This window comes from Euwallacea similis, chromosome 24 (genome assembly GCF_039881205.1).
Source record: "Euwallacea similis isolate ESF13 chromosome 24, ESF131.1, whole genome shotgun sequence".
NCBI classification, from domain to species: Eukaryota; Metazoa; Arthropoda; class Insecta; order Coleoptera; family Curculionidae; genus Euwallacea; species Euwallacea similis.
This window is the reverse complement of record NC_089632.1, coordinates 1149414-1170618: the sequence shown is the minus strand read 5'-3', so window position 1 is coordinate 1170618 and position 21205 is coordinate 1149414. Positions and strand designations below refer to the sequence as shown.

Here is a 21205-nt window from a genome sequence, read left to right as displayed (position 1 = left end):
AAGCTATACTCTATGTTCTCGAAGGATTTGTAGAGAAGCAGGCGGTGTGGCATAAATCTTAGACTTTAGAAAGCTCCAGAAAAAGAAATCTAAGGGAATTAAAAATTTCGCACAGTAGCGTAGATAAGGTAATATTTCTTAGTCTGGCTCTACAAAAAAAAAAAATGTTTGCAATTTGAACGAGAGCATATCGGATTAACAATATTAAAATTTTCAATGAGCCTACAACAATTTCGTGATTTTGAAAAATAAATCGCTCAAACTTGAAAAAAAATACAGCATAGAGAATGGAAGTAACTCCTCTTGTCATTTTAAGTTTTTAAACTGGTGGTTCTGGGTGCTAAAGGGATGCAGAAATTACTTCAAAATCAAGATAAAATTTGGTCCCCTCTCAAGTTAAAATTGACATATTTTAGCATTTTCTCACATTTGGACGAAATCAGAGATTTCATGGAGTGCAACTTTTAGTTGGGACACCCTATATATGTCCGGCGACCTAAGATCTAGGGCGTCCTAGATTTTCTCGGTGGCTAAGATAATCAAGACGAACATAAAAGGCACGTTACAAAATGTTGAAATAATTACCACTAACTGGACTTTAGGACAATTCATCCAGTCTATGTCCATGTATGAGCTGAGTTTTGCCCCACTCACGAAGGTGCCTATGATGGCTCAAAGCAGGAGGTTGTTCGCTTTACTTGCGTTTTAATTGCGATAAGGAAAATGATGACAGCGGACCATCAACCAAGTTTTATTGAGATTAAATCTGTTTGAGTAACCTATCAAATTTTTATTATAAACTGTAAAACCTCTAAGCGATAGAGATTATTCGATTTGGGACATTCTCTTCATTGATTACATTTACAATTACAAACAAATTAAGTAAGGCCTATTCATGCTTACACTCTTTCATCTGCAATCTTTAACAGTTAGAATATCAGAGTCATTATGAGGAAAAACTTACATTTACATACAAAAGCATCTGCATTAGTTGTTATAATGAAATTGTCAAACATGCAGAAAACGTTTAAAAATAAATCCTGGAATTCGTATACCTAAAGTACCTACATAAAATGGCAATTTTATTTCAACCTCTGCATTACGTTAACCTTTGCAAGGGCAGTTATTTCTACAGCCCCATCTTAAACTTCCTTCTTTGAGAATCGCCCTTATAAAATCCACTCTTAGGATCTTATCTTTACTGAAAATGTCTGGAGAGGACTCGTATTTCTTATTAATAATATGTTTCACGGTATCGGGCTTCGGCTGGATATACTTTTACCTGCCGCAGCACATCAAATTCAGATTAAAGGTTGAGTATGTTGATGTATGTTCTGTAATATCTTCTTTGCAGATTTTGATGGGCCACGACATTTTTACCTTTGAAATACAGACATTTCGTTCCTTTGGTAAAAAATGATGTTACCAGATGTTAAGAGAGTAATAGGAAATATTATAAATTGTAGTGGTGTTTGGCTAGAGAGATCCATCTGAGCAGCAGATTTCGGAGAACTGGATAACTAATTAGAAAAACGATTATGTATTTGAGGGTGTTGTGAAGCAACTGCAACCTGGAAGAGATCAGAATGTTCAATACGTGTAATAGACAGTTACAAGTGTGCTAGAACTATTTGTGGCAAACTAGTAAAGTCATGCGGAACATGCACATCGAGGACATTATTATCGCAAGTAATGCACAATTATCGAAGCAGCATGCATCGGCTGTGATTACATTAGTGTATTAGTTTGTCTGTGAAATACAATTACGGTTTCCTAAAATCATCAATGGTTCTTTTACACTTCGTAATGTATCTTCAGTGTCAGGTGCGGCTAATGGATCGTTACCTTTGAAATTTAGCTTTGTGATATTGGGCTTTAGACATGTCTTCTTTGAGCGTATACTTTTTCAAACCTATCATCATGTTCCTGTAATAGGGGTCGGCCTCGATTTTTGTCAAGTCAAAATTATATTTTTCTTGATCACTGGGAGTCAATTTGTGCCATAAAGACTGTAAATTATCATTCTTAATTGTCCATTCCTGCGTCAGAAAATAATGGAAAACTCTTGTCACTTTATCCAGTTTCACATAAAGTTTTTTCATCCTGAAACAAAAATTGATTAACTATGGGTCAAACAATTCAACTGTAAATCGGTCCTTATGTCTCGACCATTCTGTTTCAATTTAACACCGGAGACGCTTTGTAGTGAATGACAAATGTGCCAATCGCCGGGACAAAGAATGAGAGACAATTATCAAGGGAGTTAGGAAATAAAATGAAAATAAATTAACCGCCTAATCCGCCGAAACCCGTTTGCACAGGATCAATTGATAACTGATCCGGACTGGAAACAAAGAGCTATCGATTTCGTTATGCAATTTCGTGTGCGATCTCATCGAAGAAAAAAGCTTTTATTGCCGCAATTATTTTCGGCGAGTGGAGTTAATTTTCTTTGATAAATTTCACTGTTATGGTATGGCTATTGTGGCTTTAAATGGGATAAAATGAAATACAGTTATTTCCTAAATATTTCCGCTAAATCGACATAAATGTGTTTGTTATTCTATTAATTACTAATGTTTCATCATTTGGAGTTTTAAATAAACAATGTAACAATTAGGCGATATACAGAGCGACTCATCAGAATTTTTTGCTCAGTCTGTACTCGGATATGGTCAGGTGAGATCAAACGACTGCGGCGAGATGAGTGAAATTAAGAAACTGCCTGAGCTAATCATGAGACGAGAGGTACAAAGACAAAGGGGACAACGTTAAGAAGAGGAACGAAGGAGACTAGAGAAAGACGAGTGAGAAAAACGTTATCTGGAAGAAGAAAAGAAAGAACTTAACGACCAGACCAATTTTAAATCGGCAACAGGGTTACATAAACCAGTCGATCAGAGAAGCCCAATAGACGCTCACACGCCCAAATAGAGACTTTTAGATAAAGAATCAGAACTTATTGTGGAATCTGGGGTTACTGAAGAGTCGCGGGCGGGGCACCGGTGTCGTTCGGGCCAATCCTGTCGCTGGCATACCGGCCAAACTTACTCTTTTCTCAATGGTACTTGGGGAATCATCCTCTTCACCTCTTAACGAATCGAAGAAAGCCTGTTTGTTGCTTCTTGGATTATTGTAGGCCATTCTTTTACTGTATAACGAATTTATTTACGTAAGAAAAAAATTTATCGTGTATTATCTTTGTTTTGCAAGGGGTACCACCTAAGTTTTTCTGAAAGATCCCTTAACGGTGCTTTTACAGCTTAACCTAAGAAAGTTTGGAAACTAACCGGATTACAAGAAAGAAAGTTTTCTCTTGGACATTCTACAACTTAAAACTAATTGTACAATAGGGGCCGTTCATAACAACGGCCCCTATAGCATAAGCTAGGTAAACTACAACTAACCTGTGTCTCTTCTCTGTTGCCGGATGTCGCGCTAACACTTCCTGAACTTACTGTTTAAGGCGTGTTAACTTTGAACTTCCGAAGAATCCGTCATGAGACCAACCAGTCGGAATCAGCGACTTCCTCCAGGATTTCTGCTCGACCCTCCGGGAACCACTTCACACATTAATTTACGGGAGGCATTTTTTTAACGAGTAAGAGGACTCATGAGTCGGTGGTTTGGCGGGAGTGAAACTTAAACTACTGAAGCTCATAAGCGTATCACGAAGGCGCTGTGCCCGACAATTGCATATTTTAATTCTAAATTATCTTATACATATACTATAATTACACTAAATTAACAAGAATTTACCGGTTCTAATAGTTTCCCTATACTGTTACTCGACAGGGAAATTCACTAGATCATGAGAAATCCTAGGGGGTACCTTGCAGGGAGTATGTTTCTTTAGCTTTTGACAAAAGTAAAGGATTAGTTAAGACCTATAGATTCTGTGGCAGACATATCCACAATAAACTATTCGATAGGAACCGAGAAAACCAACGACCAAGCCTTTAAGAAATCTGTCGAAACATCGCATTTGGAAAGTGACACACACTGATAGTGTTCAACACCTGGAAATTTGAAAGGGGCAAACTTCGACGGAGAAATGCTGTAGAAGCTGCACACAACCGTAAGCTCGAGGTAGGTGCGTTCAAAACACCACTGGGTTAAATTTGGCATTTTGAGAAGTTCTGGAGGTCCTTTAAAATATCCTGGGGACAAAGTAAGGAGACTACTATTGTTAAGGACTTTAGGTTATCCATCCAACCATCATCAACTTAATTTTTTTAAATACGGACCTGGATTTTTTATCTTATCTTTTATTACCTTTTGCCCTTCTTAGAACAATGACATATAACAATCACCAAGAAAATTAGTAGATATGATAAAAATACCCTCTTAAAAGGTGCATATATCTAGCACTCTTCCACATATTCATTTTAAATAATTCAATTAGATTCAACTAGATCATTTTTAATATCAGTTTGAAAGTTTTAAACAATTTCTAAAATTTTTAATTTTTTATTAAATATATTATTAAATTTATATTAAATATAATATTAAATAAAATAATAAAATTTTAATTTTCTTAAACTTTTTTAGAAAATTCATTATTTACTAACTAAATCCTATTTTACTTGCCTAAATAATGCTTATACTATATAATAATAATGATACATACTAAATAAGATTAAATAAAATGTTCAATGCTTTTCAAGTAATGAAAACATTTTATTTTACTTTAATAATCATTAATATCAACTTTAACTAAACCTATAAACTATAATTTACTGAATCCATTTAATAGAACGAAAATTTGATAATAATTGTTAAATTTTCAATAATTATTGTTTACTTGTTTAAAACAAAAGTAGAACGAACTCAATCATAGTCACCTGCTTGTCCATATGTGTTGTTTTAATACTAATAAGTCCTATCTATTGTGATACTTTATATAAAATTATTTATGTTATTTATTTCATATATTAAAATTGATTGAAAACATCTATTACGCGAAAAGAACCTCGCATGAATAGTTTGTATATAATTTCTCAATAAAACAATGAGCACAAGGAAGACAAACCTATATTAAAAAAGATGTGGGAGAGTGCTAGATATATGCACCTTTTAAGAGGGTATTTTTATCATATCTACAAATTTTCTTGGCCATTGTTCTAAGAAGGGCAAAAGGTAATAAAAGGAAAGATAAAAAATCCAGGTCCGTATTTAAAAAAATTAAGTTGATGATGGTTGCTCAAAGATGAAACGTCGGATTTAAAATTTCACAACGCCATTTTGTAGGGAAAAAAAGTGGAAATAATGAAGTAACATCTGTTTTGGAATATTTTTTCAAATAAAGTCAGGGAAAAATAAAATTGATATAGCAAAATTTCGATTTTTTATGGATATCTCCGAAAGTATTCGGAATTTTTCCACATATGAAGTAGTATTTAGTTGGACACTAAATTGCGCGACTTTGCCCTAATTTAAGCGACCTCGTATCTCTTATAGTTTCTGAAATCCCAATGATACGCCTCGAATTTGGACCACCCTGTACATCTACAGAGGCGCTACAACAAATACCTATTTTTGAATTAGTAATAACAACTTAGAAAATTGTTCATGGGGAAGCAGTAGTTAAAATCTTCATCGGTAGCCTGGAACATGAATGAAGAGCTACTTTTGCCAATATTGTGGACACATTGATTCTGAGAGTAGACCTAATGGAACAGTTTGATATTAGGATTGGTAAGAATAAATTATTAAGAATTGGAAATGAAGTAGTCTTTTCCTACCTAAACATAGCAAAACTAACAAAAAAAGAAAAAATCGATTTAGTCCAAAACATTGAACAATAACGAAAAAGTTAAAAAAATAAGGATAATTAATAAATAAATGTAAAGAACATACGGTTAAGCCGTTTCATGCTTGTCTAATAGCTTTAATGGTTCATTTGCAGCATGTAAACGAATACATTTCGATACGGTATTTCCATAGACTTGAAACATTGTCAAAAAGGACACGGGGCTTGCTGGTGAAGCCTGGAAAACCTTCATATAAGAATCCCAATTTTCACTCGTCGCCCAAGTTTTATCCGGATCGAGGCCACGTTTTCGTAAGACCAGCGATCAAAGTTGAATATTTACGAATTGACGTGAATAAATTTCCAAAGAGACGTTTCATTGAAAGTGACGCAGATACGCGAGAATTATGGACCCTAATTGATTTCTCAAGGGAAACAGGTAAATCTCCAAGATTTGATATGACCCTTTATGGAGATTTCATCTGGGCCTATAAGGGAATTCTTAGCTCTTATGGGGAATTCTAAAATTAGTGGCAAAATCAGACGGTGATAAGTGAAATTAACAAATTCGTCGCAAATTCCAGTTTCATCTGATTATTTCCATTTTTGGCAGGCTCACGCAGGAATATGAGGAAGATTTTTAAAATGTTTTTCAAATTTCTAGTTCGTTGCGTTCGGAAGGTATAGAGTGAACTGTGGTAAAACGATCACAAATGAGCCTCGAAAGTGAAAAATTGAAGGTTAAATAACTACGCCTAGTATAATAGCTATGCAAACCCTCTCATAAGTTTCTTTTTTCCGTGCTGTAGGCCATTAAAGGAGCGATTTTTTTCAAGTGTTTCGTGACCCGTGACGGACGAAAATGCGCTAAAAATAAGGCCGATGTTGACGTCGAAATTTTTAACTTTAATTTACTTTCCTTAGACGGGCACCCCCAAGCAACTAATAAATACGGCGAAACTAGTCCGGACGATAACCTTTTCGATGCTATAGGGCGGATCTACCAGTGTCTCCTAGGAATGGAGGGAGCACTTACGTCTCCGCGTGGACATAAGCGTTTCCTTGAAAAATGAAGTTTTCGGATTTCTTTTTCTTTTGCTTCTATTAAACCGCACAGCAAAACCAAAAAGTATTAGAAACGCATATCCTCGACGTCTATCCCTGCGCCAAGTTTCGTCATGTTAAGATGTCACGGAGCTCTGTCCATTTTCAAGAAAGTGTATATTTAAAGAACGACAAAATTCTTTTACAATTTTTTCCAGTTTCCCTGGTGATGAAAAATTATGGTTCGACTAAATTATGCGTGCATTACTGAAAACCGAATAACCATGATCATATCGATCAAGGCAGAAATGTTGAATGTGAAATATGGAAATGGCATTTAAAATTTCATAATTCGAAAGATCGAGAGACATAAAAGGACCATAAATCAGTCCTTCTGCATGTTTATCGATGACACCCAGAAAAATTGGGATACTACATCTGTTATGACTTGCGTCATATTGTTAGTATAGGTTATCACGTTATTTATTAATTTAAATGTCTAGGGTAAGTTTAACAAATCTATGTTACGCCCATGGACAACCCTAGCCAGTTGGTATGTAGGTTAGAAATTCCCGCGCTTAACACCCATCTTCTGCAGATGGGAGTTAGTTTATGAGTGGGATTTCCAACAGTTATCTTTGGCGGACTTAAATTTCGTGTCCAATTCAAAGTACCGCCTAGCGAATATAACGGCTGTGCTCCAATAAAGGCTCATCGACTATGCCTCTAAGTGCTACGCTGTAACACGACAAAGTAGCCTAGAAACCGTGAGTGGGGCTTTATCGGGGGTACGTCTATGGGTGTTGAACCTTCGTTTTAGTACTTAAGGAGGGTGCGAAACGGAAATGGGTCTCTTTTATCTCTTCGCGAACTCGAGAGTACTAGACTCTTCTCGCTTGTATCACGCGCTATTCTCAAGTTACCACTTTAATTCACGAATTACTCTCGAAGACTTAACGAAACCATTGACCTGTACAAGCGACGCGATACTCGTTTGACCTAATATTACGTATTTCTCAATGTTGTCTATAGTCTAAGTTGTTTATGTTACCAATAAACCTTAGTTAAGTTAAGGGGTTTGATTTCTCTTATTTACGCGAAAAACAGTGTCTCTGAGACTGCGAACTCAGGGTGATCCTTCATAAACTATCCATCCAGTCCACGATCTTCGTAGTTCACGGTTCTCGTATTTAAAAGGGTGAATCAACCCAACCACGTACACGCGCCATATCTGGACCAAACAACATCTATTCCTCCTGGCTCACCATAGTTCGCGACATGAATTAACAGGACAAACCATCGATGCTGCAAAGAGAAGGAGATGAAGCTACTTGTAGACCTCATACTTGGTATGCTCTCTTTCCCAATGATGAACTAACCACAGTTCCTGGCTACGCAGCTGACTTGGAAGAGAGATTCCGCCTCGTTCATGAATTTGTAAGGGACATGAAGAAATTTAACAGCAACCGAATGAAGATACGTTCAATCTATAGATCGTTCGTATATAAGAAAGAATTGACACAGCACAAAGTTGCAGTGACCATAATAAGAGAGATTAGAATACAGTTCATGCCCATTATGGTTTAAGTGCTCTTTAGTACTACCAAAAATTAAAATATGGCGGAAGTACCTTTATTTTCTCAGATACATGACATGTTACCTTCCAAGTGGGTCACAAACGTCTCTCTGTCTGAATAATTGCGCTAATAAAATGCTTGATTATCATCATTTCACTTAAAACGTAACCTTCTGTGAAGATTCTATGAAAACCATAAATCTCGTCGAATTTGCACTACACTATATTTATTTTGCAGAAGATTACTTACTGAGGTTTTCTTCCGCTGATGACGAGGAATAAATCAAATAAGTAAGCGGGAATTTTATGTAAGAGGAATCTCATACCCATATACAACCATTTGTTATTCACTATGAATAGTATTGGTTTCCAAACTGTCTTCTTGAATGGTATGTACCTGAAAGATGAAAGTTGGAACATTCTGATTTAATGCAAGTTTATAATTTAGCGTTTGTGCAGAAGCAGGTATGATAAATATGAAATAATAAAATTACAGAATCAGGAATTACAAGCAAATCTGCTTTGCAACCATTGCATTAGTTGCAATTGATTATTACAGGGAACGAAATTGAGTATAAATTGCCACAAAATAAAGCAGATAATTGAATACATTAAGCAAATATTATACAAGGTCTGACAATATAATTCCCGGAAAACCGCTATCGCCTGTTAGATAAAGTAATCTATGTCGAACTATTGCACTTGCCATGACTCAATATGTCTCTACTACTGCTCTGATTAATGAAAACAAAATCAACTTGTCAGCTGTCAAACTATAGCGCCAATTACTCAAAACCGTTTTTTCTATCGGACATAAAAATGTTCGAATAGTGCGTTAATATCAAATTCTGTGTTAAATTAGGCAAAAGAATAAGTGAAACTTTAGACACGCTAAGACAAATAAGACAAAAATGGCGTATGGCGAGGCTACTATGAAAACTCTGCAGTGTTTGAATAGCACAAAAAATTCAAAGAAGGAGGGGAAAACGTGAAAGATGATAGAAGGTCCGGGCGTCCAAAAACTTATCGAACATGTGAAAATGTGGAAAAGGTACGACAACTAGTAAGATTTGATAGACGGCTGGGTACGGATTATTGAAAAGGAGTTACATTTAGACAGGAAACAGTAAGAAAGATTTTGACCGAAAATTTAGAAATGAGAAAAGTGTCTGCGAAAATGATTCCGGGAATTTTGACTGACAAGCAAAAGGAGAGGTGCCCTGATATTTCATCTGATCCCCATTTGGATGTTTTTGACAGAATAATTACTGGAAATGAAACTTGGTGCTCTCAGTACGACTCAGAAATAAAACGCCAGAGCAGATAAGGGAAAACAAAAGGTTCGCCCAGACCAAAAAAAGCGCGAATGTTACGATCACAAATCACAACCGTATTTATTTGTTTTTTAAATCACAAGGGCATTGTATACTTTGAGTTTATTAAAAAAGGACAGACAGTAAAGCAACATTGTTGCTTAGATGTGTTGACAAGGTTTCCCAAAGCTATTCATCAAAAGCGCCCCGAACTTTGGCTGAACATTTGGCTCCTTCACCATGACAATGTTTCAGCACATAATGCACTAACCACTAACTCTTTTTTGGCTAAAAAACAAATCGCAAAGTTGGGCCATCCACCTTATTCGCCAGATTTGGCACCTTGCGACTCTTGACTTTTCCCAAAAATGAAAAGTGTAATAAAAGGACGCCAATTTTCTCATGTGTCTAACATTCAAAGGCTCGTGGCCGGAATACTAAAGAGCATTCCGGAAGAGGAATTCCAAAAATGTTTTGAACGCATCATCTTCTAACAAAATGTATCGTCGCGGAAGGGAAGTACTTTGAAGGCGATCATAGATATTAGTTTGTATAGATGCAAATAAAGTTTTTAGGAGTAGATTTCGGGAATTTTATTGTTAAATCTCGTATATCTATTTGGTTCTGAAATGAGAGTCAAAGTCAATATATGGAATAAATGGATAGAAAACTTATTTTATCCTTCTCCATTTATTTATTCTATATGTTCACTTTAACTCATATTTTAAAATTTTACCGTTTGTATGGAGTAATTTTAGAATAGATTCTCATGAGGCTCATTCCGGCATAGTGAAAGTAAAGAGTCTACCCTGCTCCCATGTAGGGTGGCTGAATTTGGACAAGGAGGTGAAAAATGTAATAAAGATTCGTGCAGTATGTCAAGAATCCAGAGAAATGTCAAAAACATCTCTAATGTATCCTGGAGAGTGGATAAAAGATCTGTGTACATGTCTCCATCTGAATTTCGACGGAGTGGAGGGAAATTTTTTCCCTATAGTGTTATCCTTCTATTTCAAGTAGTTGGAAAAGAGACAGGCCTCTATAACATCAACTGTAATCATGGTCAGGATTGATGATGAGGCAGGAAACATGTCATTCATGATGTGTGCATTTTCGATAATGGAAGTTTTTATATCTCAACAATTTAAAGAACTTTTAATGCAAATGCAAGTAGTAATTGCCTATCTAAAAGGATGGTGGAAAGTGTAAAGAGAGCATTAAAGAAAATGGCTGAAAAAAAATATAGCGACATATCTATTGACTCAGCATATTTCTCCCGACAAGAGAAAGAGAAAAGTCGCAGATGGGACTGCTAATAGGGAACAAGCTTAACACTTCGCTGGATAAAGTTTACCTAGATTTTTCTCAAAAAGTGACAGTTAAGGATGAAGAAAATACTACACCTCTCTCAGGACTTTTACGGAGAATAAGTCTGTCTTTCCTCCTTCTTATGGAGTTGAAGAAAAATGGTCTCGGTCAAGAATTTTGGAGCCGACGGGGCTTTTGAGTTATAAAGTGGCATATCCGCATTTATCGGAAAATAGACATTTTTCTATTCCCTGATTTGCTCGTATTTTGTAATGGGTGTATAAAAAAGAACTATATAGAGTTTGTGAATCGTAAATAGTAGGCGTCCTTCTCTTACCCGCTGTTTGTAGCAGTTGACGAATACTCTTTTATCGACACATACAATGGACTCGAACTCCCAGAAAAATTCATGACGCAGGGTTTATAGTTGGAACGATTCGAATTCCTAAAAAAAGATAGCTTAATTAGTATTCCACTCATACGTATTTAACAATTGAGTTAAGAAGTGTAAGGGTCGAATTATCCCTACACCCCGAGCTGAAGTTGAGCATCAGTCAAATAAGAAGAGCATTGCCTTTCCTTTATCTTGTTTCTAGATTGAGCCCACACACTTTCAATGTACACATTTCCGAACTGGATTTTAGATTATATTGACATTTTCAAGGAGTCTGTTAGAAATGTAAATAAAGGCTTTTCTAACATACATTACTAATATAAATAAAAATAGAGACATTTATCTGCGAGTATTTTTTTGGTTTCCATTTGCGATAACAATTTTAGTTCTGTGGTCTCGATATTAAAGTGATAAGAACTGATGACTGTTTTTCTCACTGGAGCCATCGTTTGCATCAGGAAAATGCGGCCAATTTTAGAAGGGTAATATTAACATTTGGACAAAGGCCTTGCAATAATTTTAGCAGATTAATAAAAATATTTGAATCTAGCAGCAACGGAGCAGCGGTTGAAAACCAGAATGTTGAAGAAAACAGAGACTAATCATGGCCCACAAATCAAGATAGCTGCAAATGGCAACCCCTTCAAAGCAGCAAACAGCAACGCCTTTGGTGGTAGCATACCGTCGTAAGTGGCTCATTGGCTCCTGGCGTTGTCATTTTGTGTCGTCATGCTGTCACATGTTGTCATTTGTAAAGAAGAATCCATATGCCAGGCATAGTTATAACTAATGTAAGCCCAACACTCATGTAAATGTCAGGTTGACGCACCTGGCTTCTCCAGCAGCTTCTGATGGATCCCTTAAGACCTAAGGTTCAACATATAAAAGTAATGGTAATGGTTTGGAGAAGATATTTGCCATGGAAATGGAAAAAATGCCCAACAAACTGTTTGAATTTCGTTATTTCTATGGAAAATATCTCGTTGGTAAAATTGCCTTGATATATTGAGCCTTAAGCAGTTGGATGCTTAGAGGTAAACAACTATACATAAGGTTTTCAGCGAGACTTTCATTCGCAATTTCTTTGAAAAGAGACGCTCTGGCTTCAGGAGTTCGAGGTATTGGAATAGTATCCTATTAATCAGTTAAATTGCAATGTGAAAAGGTCAACTGAAGCAAGTCATTCACCTTCAGTAAGTCATTTCATCTTAACGAACATTCAAGTAACGGTTTACTTAACTCGCTACTGGAATTTTCACATGACAGTAGAGTTGCAACGCAATCACATTTCAGCGTTGAATTCAAGATGTATGTGAAAGAGTCAGTTTCTTGAAAACAGCCAATTTGAATTTTCCTAGGAAATCGTATTTTTAAAATTGTAGCGTTTATATGATTTTTATTTTTAAGCTTTGGAACCAGTTGTATGTCAACATGTTTCAGAACAATATGATCACGATTTTTTTAACGCATTTTTTTAACTCAAAATCTAAGTCTTCATCTGGTTCAAAAGTTAACAAGACTGATCAGAAGAACTTTAGTTCCGTAATGCCAACGAAACTGATTTTTAAAATACTTTTTCTTCTTTCGCAGTTTCTGAAAGAAATGTTCATTAACACATTAAATGGTACATGCATGTTTTGGTTAAAGACTATGCTCGTAGTAGTGTTATAAATGTACTCGATTAAGTACTACCAACGTAACATCCAAATCTAATAATGGAACATGTGTTATACAACTTATACACCCATTTATTTTTTCCATTACTTAAATCATTTTCAAGTTCTAAGCAAATTTACAAACATCACTGTGGTACGGTAAGTTAGTAAAATAGACTTTTTACGGAAAAATACGTTTTATCATTTTGCGAAAAATCAAGGTGGCATTTGCCAGTGTTGCAATTTTTGTGAGCAATGCATGCAGTAAATAATATTACCGCACGTGTGCGACTAAAGATAACATCTCATGCTCATTGTGTAATGTGCTGGCACCTAACACGTGCGGGAGTGTTTTTACTACATTGAACTTTCGGTTGTTGACTGAACGACGCGAAGCGAACTGCATTCAGCGCGTTAAAGTATCACTTTCCGGACTTGTTAGATAAATAACTAAATATTAAGAGCAAGTCTAAGCGAGGCCCTAGCGTTTATTAGGTAATTAAACATAAAAGCTTCCCAAATGTGTTTGGCGTCCTTAAAATAAAGGACGTCCTACAGAGCGTAATTAAGGGTTTTAAACGATGACCTATTCTCTAATATTTTAGAGTTTGATAAGAGACCTTAATGATAATCTAGATCGAATGATTACGAAGCAGACCTAGTTGCCACGCATCAATAAGCACTTCGAAAAGGTGTCGAGGCCGAACGTCAGAAGTCATTATTTGACCCTCCTCAAATTCGCTATTGTTCTTGGTACGCTCTAAGATACAAACCATTGAGTGGCCACTTCCCAAGCGTAACACAATAGTCCGTTGATGACCAGATCGCCGGGCACAGTGTCCGCTTTTACCCAGGGATTTCCTTGCACTACACGCAGGATTCCACAATTTGAGGATAAAAGTATGCCCAAGGGACCGTAAAGGTTGTCCGTCCACCCTGCCACAGGCTCTGACACCGTAGAGGTAACTGAAAAATTCATAAGGTAGCTGAAAGTATCTTGTAATTGCATTTTTGGGAGTTCTGAAGGGCCATTGAGAGATCTCAAATAGAAATTTATTTGACTGAAACTGTATTAGGTGGAGTGGAGATGCATTAATACCCATTTTGACATCTTACTTTATGTTTGGATTGGAGCACAAACACGAACTTATTAGGAAGAGTTCAATTTTTTTATTGAGCTTAAATACGAATAGGCAGTGCGCTTAATGGATGTAACGTAACACACAGCAAGACAACATCAATAATAAATTAAAATAGAAAACTTGAACAATGTCAACGTAGATTTGGACATTTCCAATATGAATTCTATAGAAGGGCTTTTTTAGTACATATCAGTGAACTTTAAAACAGGAAGGGACACTAGTTAGAAAGACACATGTCTTTTTTGTTCAAGATGCCATCTACTAAAACTTACGATGGTGTTAATTTAATATACATATAGACAAACTTTAACGGTTGCTTCCTTGCAGAATTATATGATAACGAATTCAGATTACTACGGATGCACAATGGATAAGCTTCCGAGATGCAGAGTATTGAAACTAAAATTTGAATTTTCTTTTTTTGTTATATTTTTGGATTATTATGGGAAACTCAAATATTTACTCAGTTTTTTCTTTACCAGCACTGTATTACTGTAACATATCTAAATTTAAATAACCATAATCCTATTGTAGCTCTCTGTATGTAACTTTTGAATAGAGAAAGTTTATTCTGCATTTATTTTTACCAGTAAAAGATACAAAAAAATTATGCATATTTAAACTCAGGTATATCATAAAATACGACGTCTTCTCAAGCCCTCATCAACTATTCCTTTATGCAAAATTTCGTCAGAATGCTTTATTGTCCAAAAATAAAATCAAAAGCAAAAATAAAATTTTCATTTGAATACCCGATGATATCTTGAGAACTTGACTATGGTGCCTATATTACCCATGTTAAGGACTTTAGGTTATTGTTTTTTGGTGTAATTTGCTTCGTTAATTTATTCGTACTTGCATCCCTTAAGTTACGCCCATGTATATCGGCATTTATTTAGAGGATTCCATCTGGATGTCAGACAACCGTACCCAAGCCGTAGGCCATATCAAAATGTTCTTTATCTTTCTTCTTAAAAGAAGCTTTCTAAATTGGATTATTGCTTCGATCTGCAATTCGATGGGTCTGCAATATTCCAATAAGAGCGATTTGTTTAGGTATTCACCCGATGGTTGCGATTTATGACATCAGGCGCGGCCATAGCCCGTAAGGGCTCTTGGTAGTGGTGCGCCCCTGGTTGGAGCTCCTCAGGTTTAGTACTTAAGGGATTAAAATAAGTGAAAATTAATACAGTCCACTTTCGTAAACCAAATTGTTATTTTCGTGGTTTCGTTTATCGAAGGAAGCTTAATAACTCATATTAATAGGAACATCTTATCTTAAATGTTTTCACCTCTTAAAATTTGTCTTCGTACTTAATTAACAACGTATATGTTATTATATGCTTGTATTATGCTGTGAACTAACAATTTAACAATTCATTGTCAAAAATCAAAACTTACCAATTGTTGGCCGAAAAACTGCCACAGGAATATTTTTTCCTTCTGTTATTAAAAGGCTTTCAGCTATAGCCTTTGTAAATGAGTATGTGTTTGGCCATTTCCCCAATATTCTGAAATAAAAAATAAAATAATGTAAAATCGCTTTATCATGATAAAGTTCTTTTAAAATTTTACTGCTACAAGGCCCTGAATTAATGCAATTACAAAGCAGCATTGGATTGCTGACTTTTATAAAAAATATCAAGACTCAAAATGGATATGAGCAGAAATATTAAAATTTTGAATCCTCCATGCAGGGAATATGAAAATTTCCGCATATTTAACTCATGAATTTCCAAATTACTGACCAAAAATGACCAAATTTATTTGGACCCGATGACCAATTATACCATTATAGAAAAATTTAGTCTTTTTTATGTAATTGTCGTAGTATGGTATGTTGTACAAGGTTTGTTAAAGCGTAAACACTATAAGAACAACGCTCTGTAATATTCCCATCTACTTATAGCTACTAAACGCTTTCACAGAAAATAACTGCCATTATTTAGTTTATATTTCACTAAATTGAACCTAAAAATTGTAATACTGAAGTCCAATACTCTAAATGCAAGTAAATTTCGCATTAGAGCGAAATAAAATTACGGTAGCGTATAAATTACTCTTTTCCAAGCGAGAATAAAGTATTTTTACTGTCGCCTGAGGCGCCAGATATGTTTACTCCTCTATAAAGAAGAGCCATTAATTATTCTCTGGATAGCTCGAGCTTCGAGTATAGAACTGAACAAAAACTCTCGCATCCAGGTGTGGTGCAAAAATCACACAGGATATTATTTAAGGAAAGCTCAAGAGTTATCAGAAAAGTTACAAACTTTGTAACGAAAATTTATCAAAAATTTCTGATTGAAATGAAGGCGGTTAATACTCTAGCTTTGTTTTGAAAGTTATACCTATTAATCATTTAGGTATTCCTCGTGATTACATTGAAGAAACAAAAAGAGATATTTGCTGATATGGGATTTTTGGAAGTCATTGGAAGCATACAACTGCATACTAAACAGAATATTATTAAGTTAAATGTCTTTATCGCCACCCGAGCAATGAATATACAGTGTGTCGCATTTAAAATGAAGACACCTCCATATTTTCGCTATTTGAAAGGGAACAGGTTTGAATTTTTGCATAGGCGTACAGGTTGGTGAGTCACATTTTTTAAGATACTCAACTGATATCTGAACTGCAAACTCTGCCTACTACAAATTCACAAGCAGAGTTAATTCTCGATATTTTGCATCACATTAGAGATATCGAAAAAAATTATTAAAAAAGTTGTTCGGAATATTATTTTAATCCCATATACCAAGTTTCATGACAAAATTCCCTTTTTTAGTTTTTTCATCGTTTTGGTCTTATGCAAAATTATTACAAATTCACTTTTTTATTTCGTAATACGAGTGCCTTGGAAAGTAATAATTCAACACATTCAGGAACTTTGACGCGTTGCTAAACAAAATGGCAAAAAAATCGAAAAATGTATTCAAATAGGCTAGTTGAGAGAGATTACATTTAAAAGTTAATTATTTATATTATCAAAATTATTGCTGTAACTTTTGAATTAATTATAACTTATTAAATTGCAAATATGTTGAAGAATACAAATATGTTGCAAATATGTTGAAGAACAAGATCTAAAAGGCTATTAAGATTAAAAAAATTTACCAGAAAAACGTTCCTCTCTGAATTTGTCAACAATCCTGAAGAAAAAAGATATTTTAGCCCAGCTTCATGAAACCATCCTGGCTTGCTAAGACAAGATTCATATAGAATTATCTCAAAATATTTTACTCTGTCCGTTGTTAAAGTTGAAGGTACTACTTCTACTTTTTTGTAGTTTGAAACTGGCATGTTCCTAGTATGCAGTGATGGCCAGTTAAAACATATGTAAGACGCAAATGTAGTTGACTGTCGTAACAAATTCGTGATGATCGTAATGCATGTTAAGATTATCTATATCTGAACAAACTATTGGAGAAGTTCGCGAATTACTCAGGAATTGAAATATTTTTGAGGTGTAAGAGGAGCTGTTGTTGAATAGTAATACTATCCGAGCCTTAATAATTACTTATTTGAAGAATTATTTTTATATGAAAAATATACTTTGAATGTATCAAATTTTGATAAAACAAGACTATGTTCCAGGATTTATCTCATACAGACAGTTCCTTGAATTATAAATACAACTATGCAATTGTGGTAAAAAAAAAGAATTGTAAAACATTTATGCATTGACCAAAATTAATATGCAGTAAAAAAATAAAAATAAATCTTTTACAAACCTTTTTATATCATATCTAGTAAGTATACATGTATCGAGTCAAACGATTAGGAAATAAATTAAATATTAAAACAATTTTTAGGACAGAAAATACCCAAGTTCAAAGCTGATAAAGGACAACCACAAAATAAAAATGAACGTATAAAAAATGGTATATATAAAATTACAGAAAATGAATTTTATTTCATAATTCCATTTATCACATTTCATAAAATTATACTAAAAATGAAGAGAATTTTATGGGTCACAGCACTAAATGAAATGATGCTTGTATTTTTACTAAGAAATCTTTTAATATAATAACGGAACTCATCTTGAAAACTATCCTTAGCGATTGAAACGAAGAACTTTTCGGGTTTTTCATACATTTATTTAAACTGACATTTGATACCCTTCAGTTCTGTTATGTTTTGTTTTTCTATCATTTTTCCTAGGTTCTGAAAACAGTGATAGATTTGACATTGAAACGTTAACAAGGGTTTCCGTCCAAGCCCTTTAAAGAATGAATGTTATTCTCAATTAGTTTTAGCTGAGAATGGTGTCAAATTCCATTACTGTAACAACTTCTAATTGTGTGTGAGGTGTCATTTTCATACAAAATAAAACGTTTGTTCGGTCAGACAAAAATTACACTTTTATTTTTGGCAAAAAGTGTTAGACAGTAGTTTGCAGAACATAATTTATGTGTTCTGTTTTGGCCCTCCAGCACTTCCGATTTGAATGTTATTAAAAATGTTTAGCATTAGATAAAAAGCTATTTACGAGAAGTCAACAAAGTTCTACATTGAAACTTCGTGCGAAAATTGTTCCGGAATATTTGGAAAACCTAGTAATTAAGGTTAAGAACGACGTTGCACCTTGTTAGAGGAGGATATCCCAGTTATTAGTTGTTGCAATTTGTTGGCGTAAAGTAATCCATTTAAAATGATTTATTAATCTTAAAATATTGATTTTTATTACATTCATTCATTCATTATTAGAGCTCGTAAACGGTGGTATATGTTAAAGTAATAAAAGTAATATTGACTGATTCCATGGTTTATAAGATTTGGTTGACGCTAAGCTTTTTCGTTTTGTTTTGGTAACAGAAAACCGATTGAGATGATGCAGCATTTTGATGGTTTTCTGAACCGCTCTTGAGTCGGTCGTTTTTTACTGTTGGTCTTAAGCTCTAGTTAATGTTTCTTTGTTTATCTTTTTAAATTAAATACTCAAAGTTACAAATTTACTATTTCATTATTTTTCACCAATCACACAAAACCACAAAAGTAGAAAACGTAGAAACTATAGTAGAACTCAAGAATTGTAAGTGTTATTAAAGTGTTAATAATGGAGTAGAAATGGATTAATAGTTGACAATTATGTTTATCATCTTACATTGCTGTGCAAATATTGATGAAATTTGAAAGAAACCACCAAACCAAGCAATTCACAGATACAATATCTTTGATTTAGTAGTCCTAACAAGCAATTTTATCTGTATTTCTTTTGAATGCTATTCCATTATTCAAATTAGCCAACATTTCCGCAACGCCATTCTTCATTATTTACATTACAACGTGGAACTGTGCCGCCCATGAAAGCAATTATTAATTAACAACTTCTTCAGCTGTTTAAAATAGAGATTGAGAACTTACCCTTTACTGATGTTACTCAGATGCTCAGGTTTCATTTCTTTGGTGATTCGGAGGAGTAATTTAGAGTCGATAGGTGGCTCATAAAAGACTTCTTCGATTACGTTATTTAAGCAATTAGAGTATGCGGTGGAGACAAGGATGAAGGCTTCAAGAGATTGAGCGCCTTTGATGATTTCTAAAATTTCTGCAGTGCCGTTCACGTTAGTCGACACCGCGTCTGCTAAGTTCGCGTCCATGTTTAAAGAGGCACCACAGTGAAACACAATATTGACCTAAAAGTGTAATAAATAAAATTGAGTTAGTTGGAGATTTGTAAGTACTCACTTGATCCCTAAGGTGTAACATTTTTTCGCTCGAAATCCCTAAGAGTTTCATTTTTAAGTCCCCTTCTACGGGATGAACTTTTTCCAAAAATAGATTCTCAGAAATATCAGCAAATATCTAAAAATGATTCATAAATGCAACACGATTGTGAATCAATTTCTGATATTTGTTACTTACAGGTTCCTGGAACATTTTGATTACTCGCTTTTCAACATCTATATCCTGTTTTGGACGTACGACAATATATATATTTTTTACTTCGGTAGTTCTGAGGAGTTTTTCTATCATCATTTTGCCTAAGTAACCAGTGCCACCAGTGAGGAGCACATTTTTGTTCTTATAGAAGTCTTTCACGGGGCTCGACATGGTAATTTTTAAATAATAGTCTGGCTGAAACAAAACGCAATTTTTGCAGTAATTGCAGAAAGAAAATTATTTTTAAAAATGTATCGCAACAATTGACAAAATACGGTTTTATTTAGTACGTCAAATGTAAGAGGGATAATGTAATCAATCCTTCTTCAATAAGATAGTTTTTAACTGATAGGAAAGTACATGTTCGTTGGGTTCAACACAGCCAACAGTCACGTGCAAATATTGAGATTTCCGTTGAATGACACGTTACCCTTCAAATAGAATTAAATGGGAGCGGACATAATTGGTTCTCCGGATTTTAAGCTGCATAATTGTTAAGTCCATTATATAATGTCATACCATACCACCTAATTGCCCATTTTTGAAATACATCTGACTGTTCACGCATTGGATTGAAAGTAACAAAAAATGTAGTAAAATATTTCCTCAGAATTTTGACAGTCTACATACTTCACAATTTTTTATGTTTTGAGTATCTGTAACTCCTTATGGATAAGAGAGAAAGAGAGAGAGAAAGAGAGAGAGAGAGAGAGAACATATAAAATTACTCACAAAAAATGAGCGTCTATAGCATGTTTTTTAATCACTTTGTCAGGTATTACACATAAATAACTGCAAATTACTGTGCTATCTCAAGTACCTGAAAGGCGAAACCATTATCAAGGAACTATTAGTCCGTACTGTAATCACCGTCATTACCATGGTCAAATGTCTCAATTATAACCAACTGATGGCCTTCACCTTTTACTTTTCGGGTTTAGCGTGAAATGCGTAAATTACTTTTACAAAATTAGGAATTCTTTGTTTCTAAAATGTATTGTATAAGTCGCATATCTTTCTAAGCACACTGAAAAGGTATAATGAAGTCTAATTACTTATCATCAAATAAATGTCATAAGGGCACCAGAAAGAAGAAATTTGTTGTGAAAAAACATTTAGACAACGTTTTTTT

The 21205-nt window shown here is 34.6% G+C and overlaps 1 protein-coding gene across 1 annotated transcript; it reads right to left on the bottom strand.

The window, feature by feature from the left end:
• Positions 1–1453: 1453 nt before the first annotated feature.
• On the bottom strand, positions 1454–20248 carry LOC136416631 (fatty acyl-CoA reductase wat-like). Its single transcript, XM_066401904.1, has 9 exons — positions 20056–20248; positions 19879–19995; positions 19555–19826; positions 15586–15695; positions 13816–14008; positions 11331–11438; positions 8623–8769; positions 1846–2103; positions 1454–1571 (listed from the first exon to the last, which is right to left on the bottom strand). Exons 1-9 carry the CDS (start codon positions 20242–20244, stop codon positions 1454–1456), a joined length of 1512 nt encoding a protein of 503 aa, XP_066258001.1. The 5' UTR covers positions 20245–20248.
• Between the last annotated feature and the right edge of the window lie 957 nt (positions 20249–21205).

Excerpts from the sequence above, each read along its gene's own strand:
- LOC136416631 (XM_066401904.1), bottom strand. The coding sequence starts at position 20,244 with ATGTCGAGCCCCGTGAAAGACTTCTATAAGAACAAAAATGTGCTCCTC. Across the intron at positions 19,827-19,878 it reads TGTTACACCTTAGGGATCAA|GTCAATATTGTGTTTCACTG; the intron begins GTGAGTACTTAC and ends TTACACTTTTAG. Across the intron at positions 1,572-1,845 it reads CACAAAGCTAAATTTCAAAG|GTTGCAGTTGCTTCACAACA; the intron begins GTAACGATCCAT and ends GATCTCTTCCAG.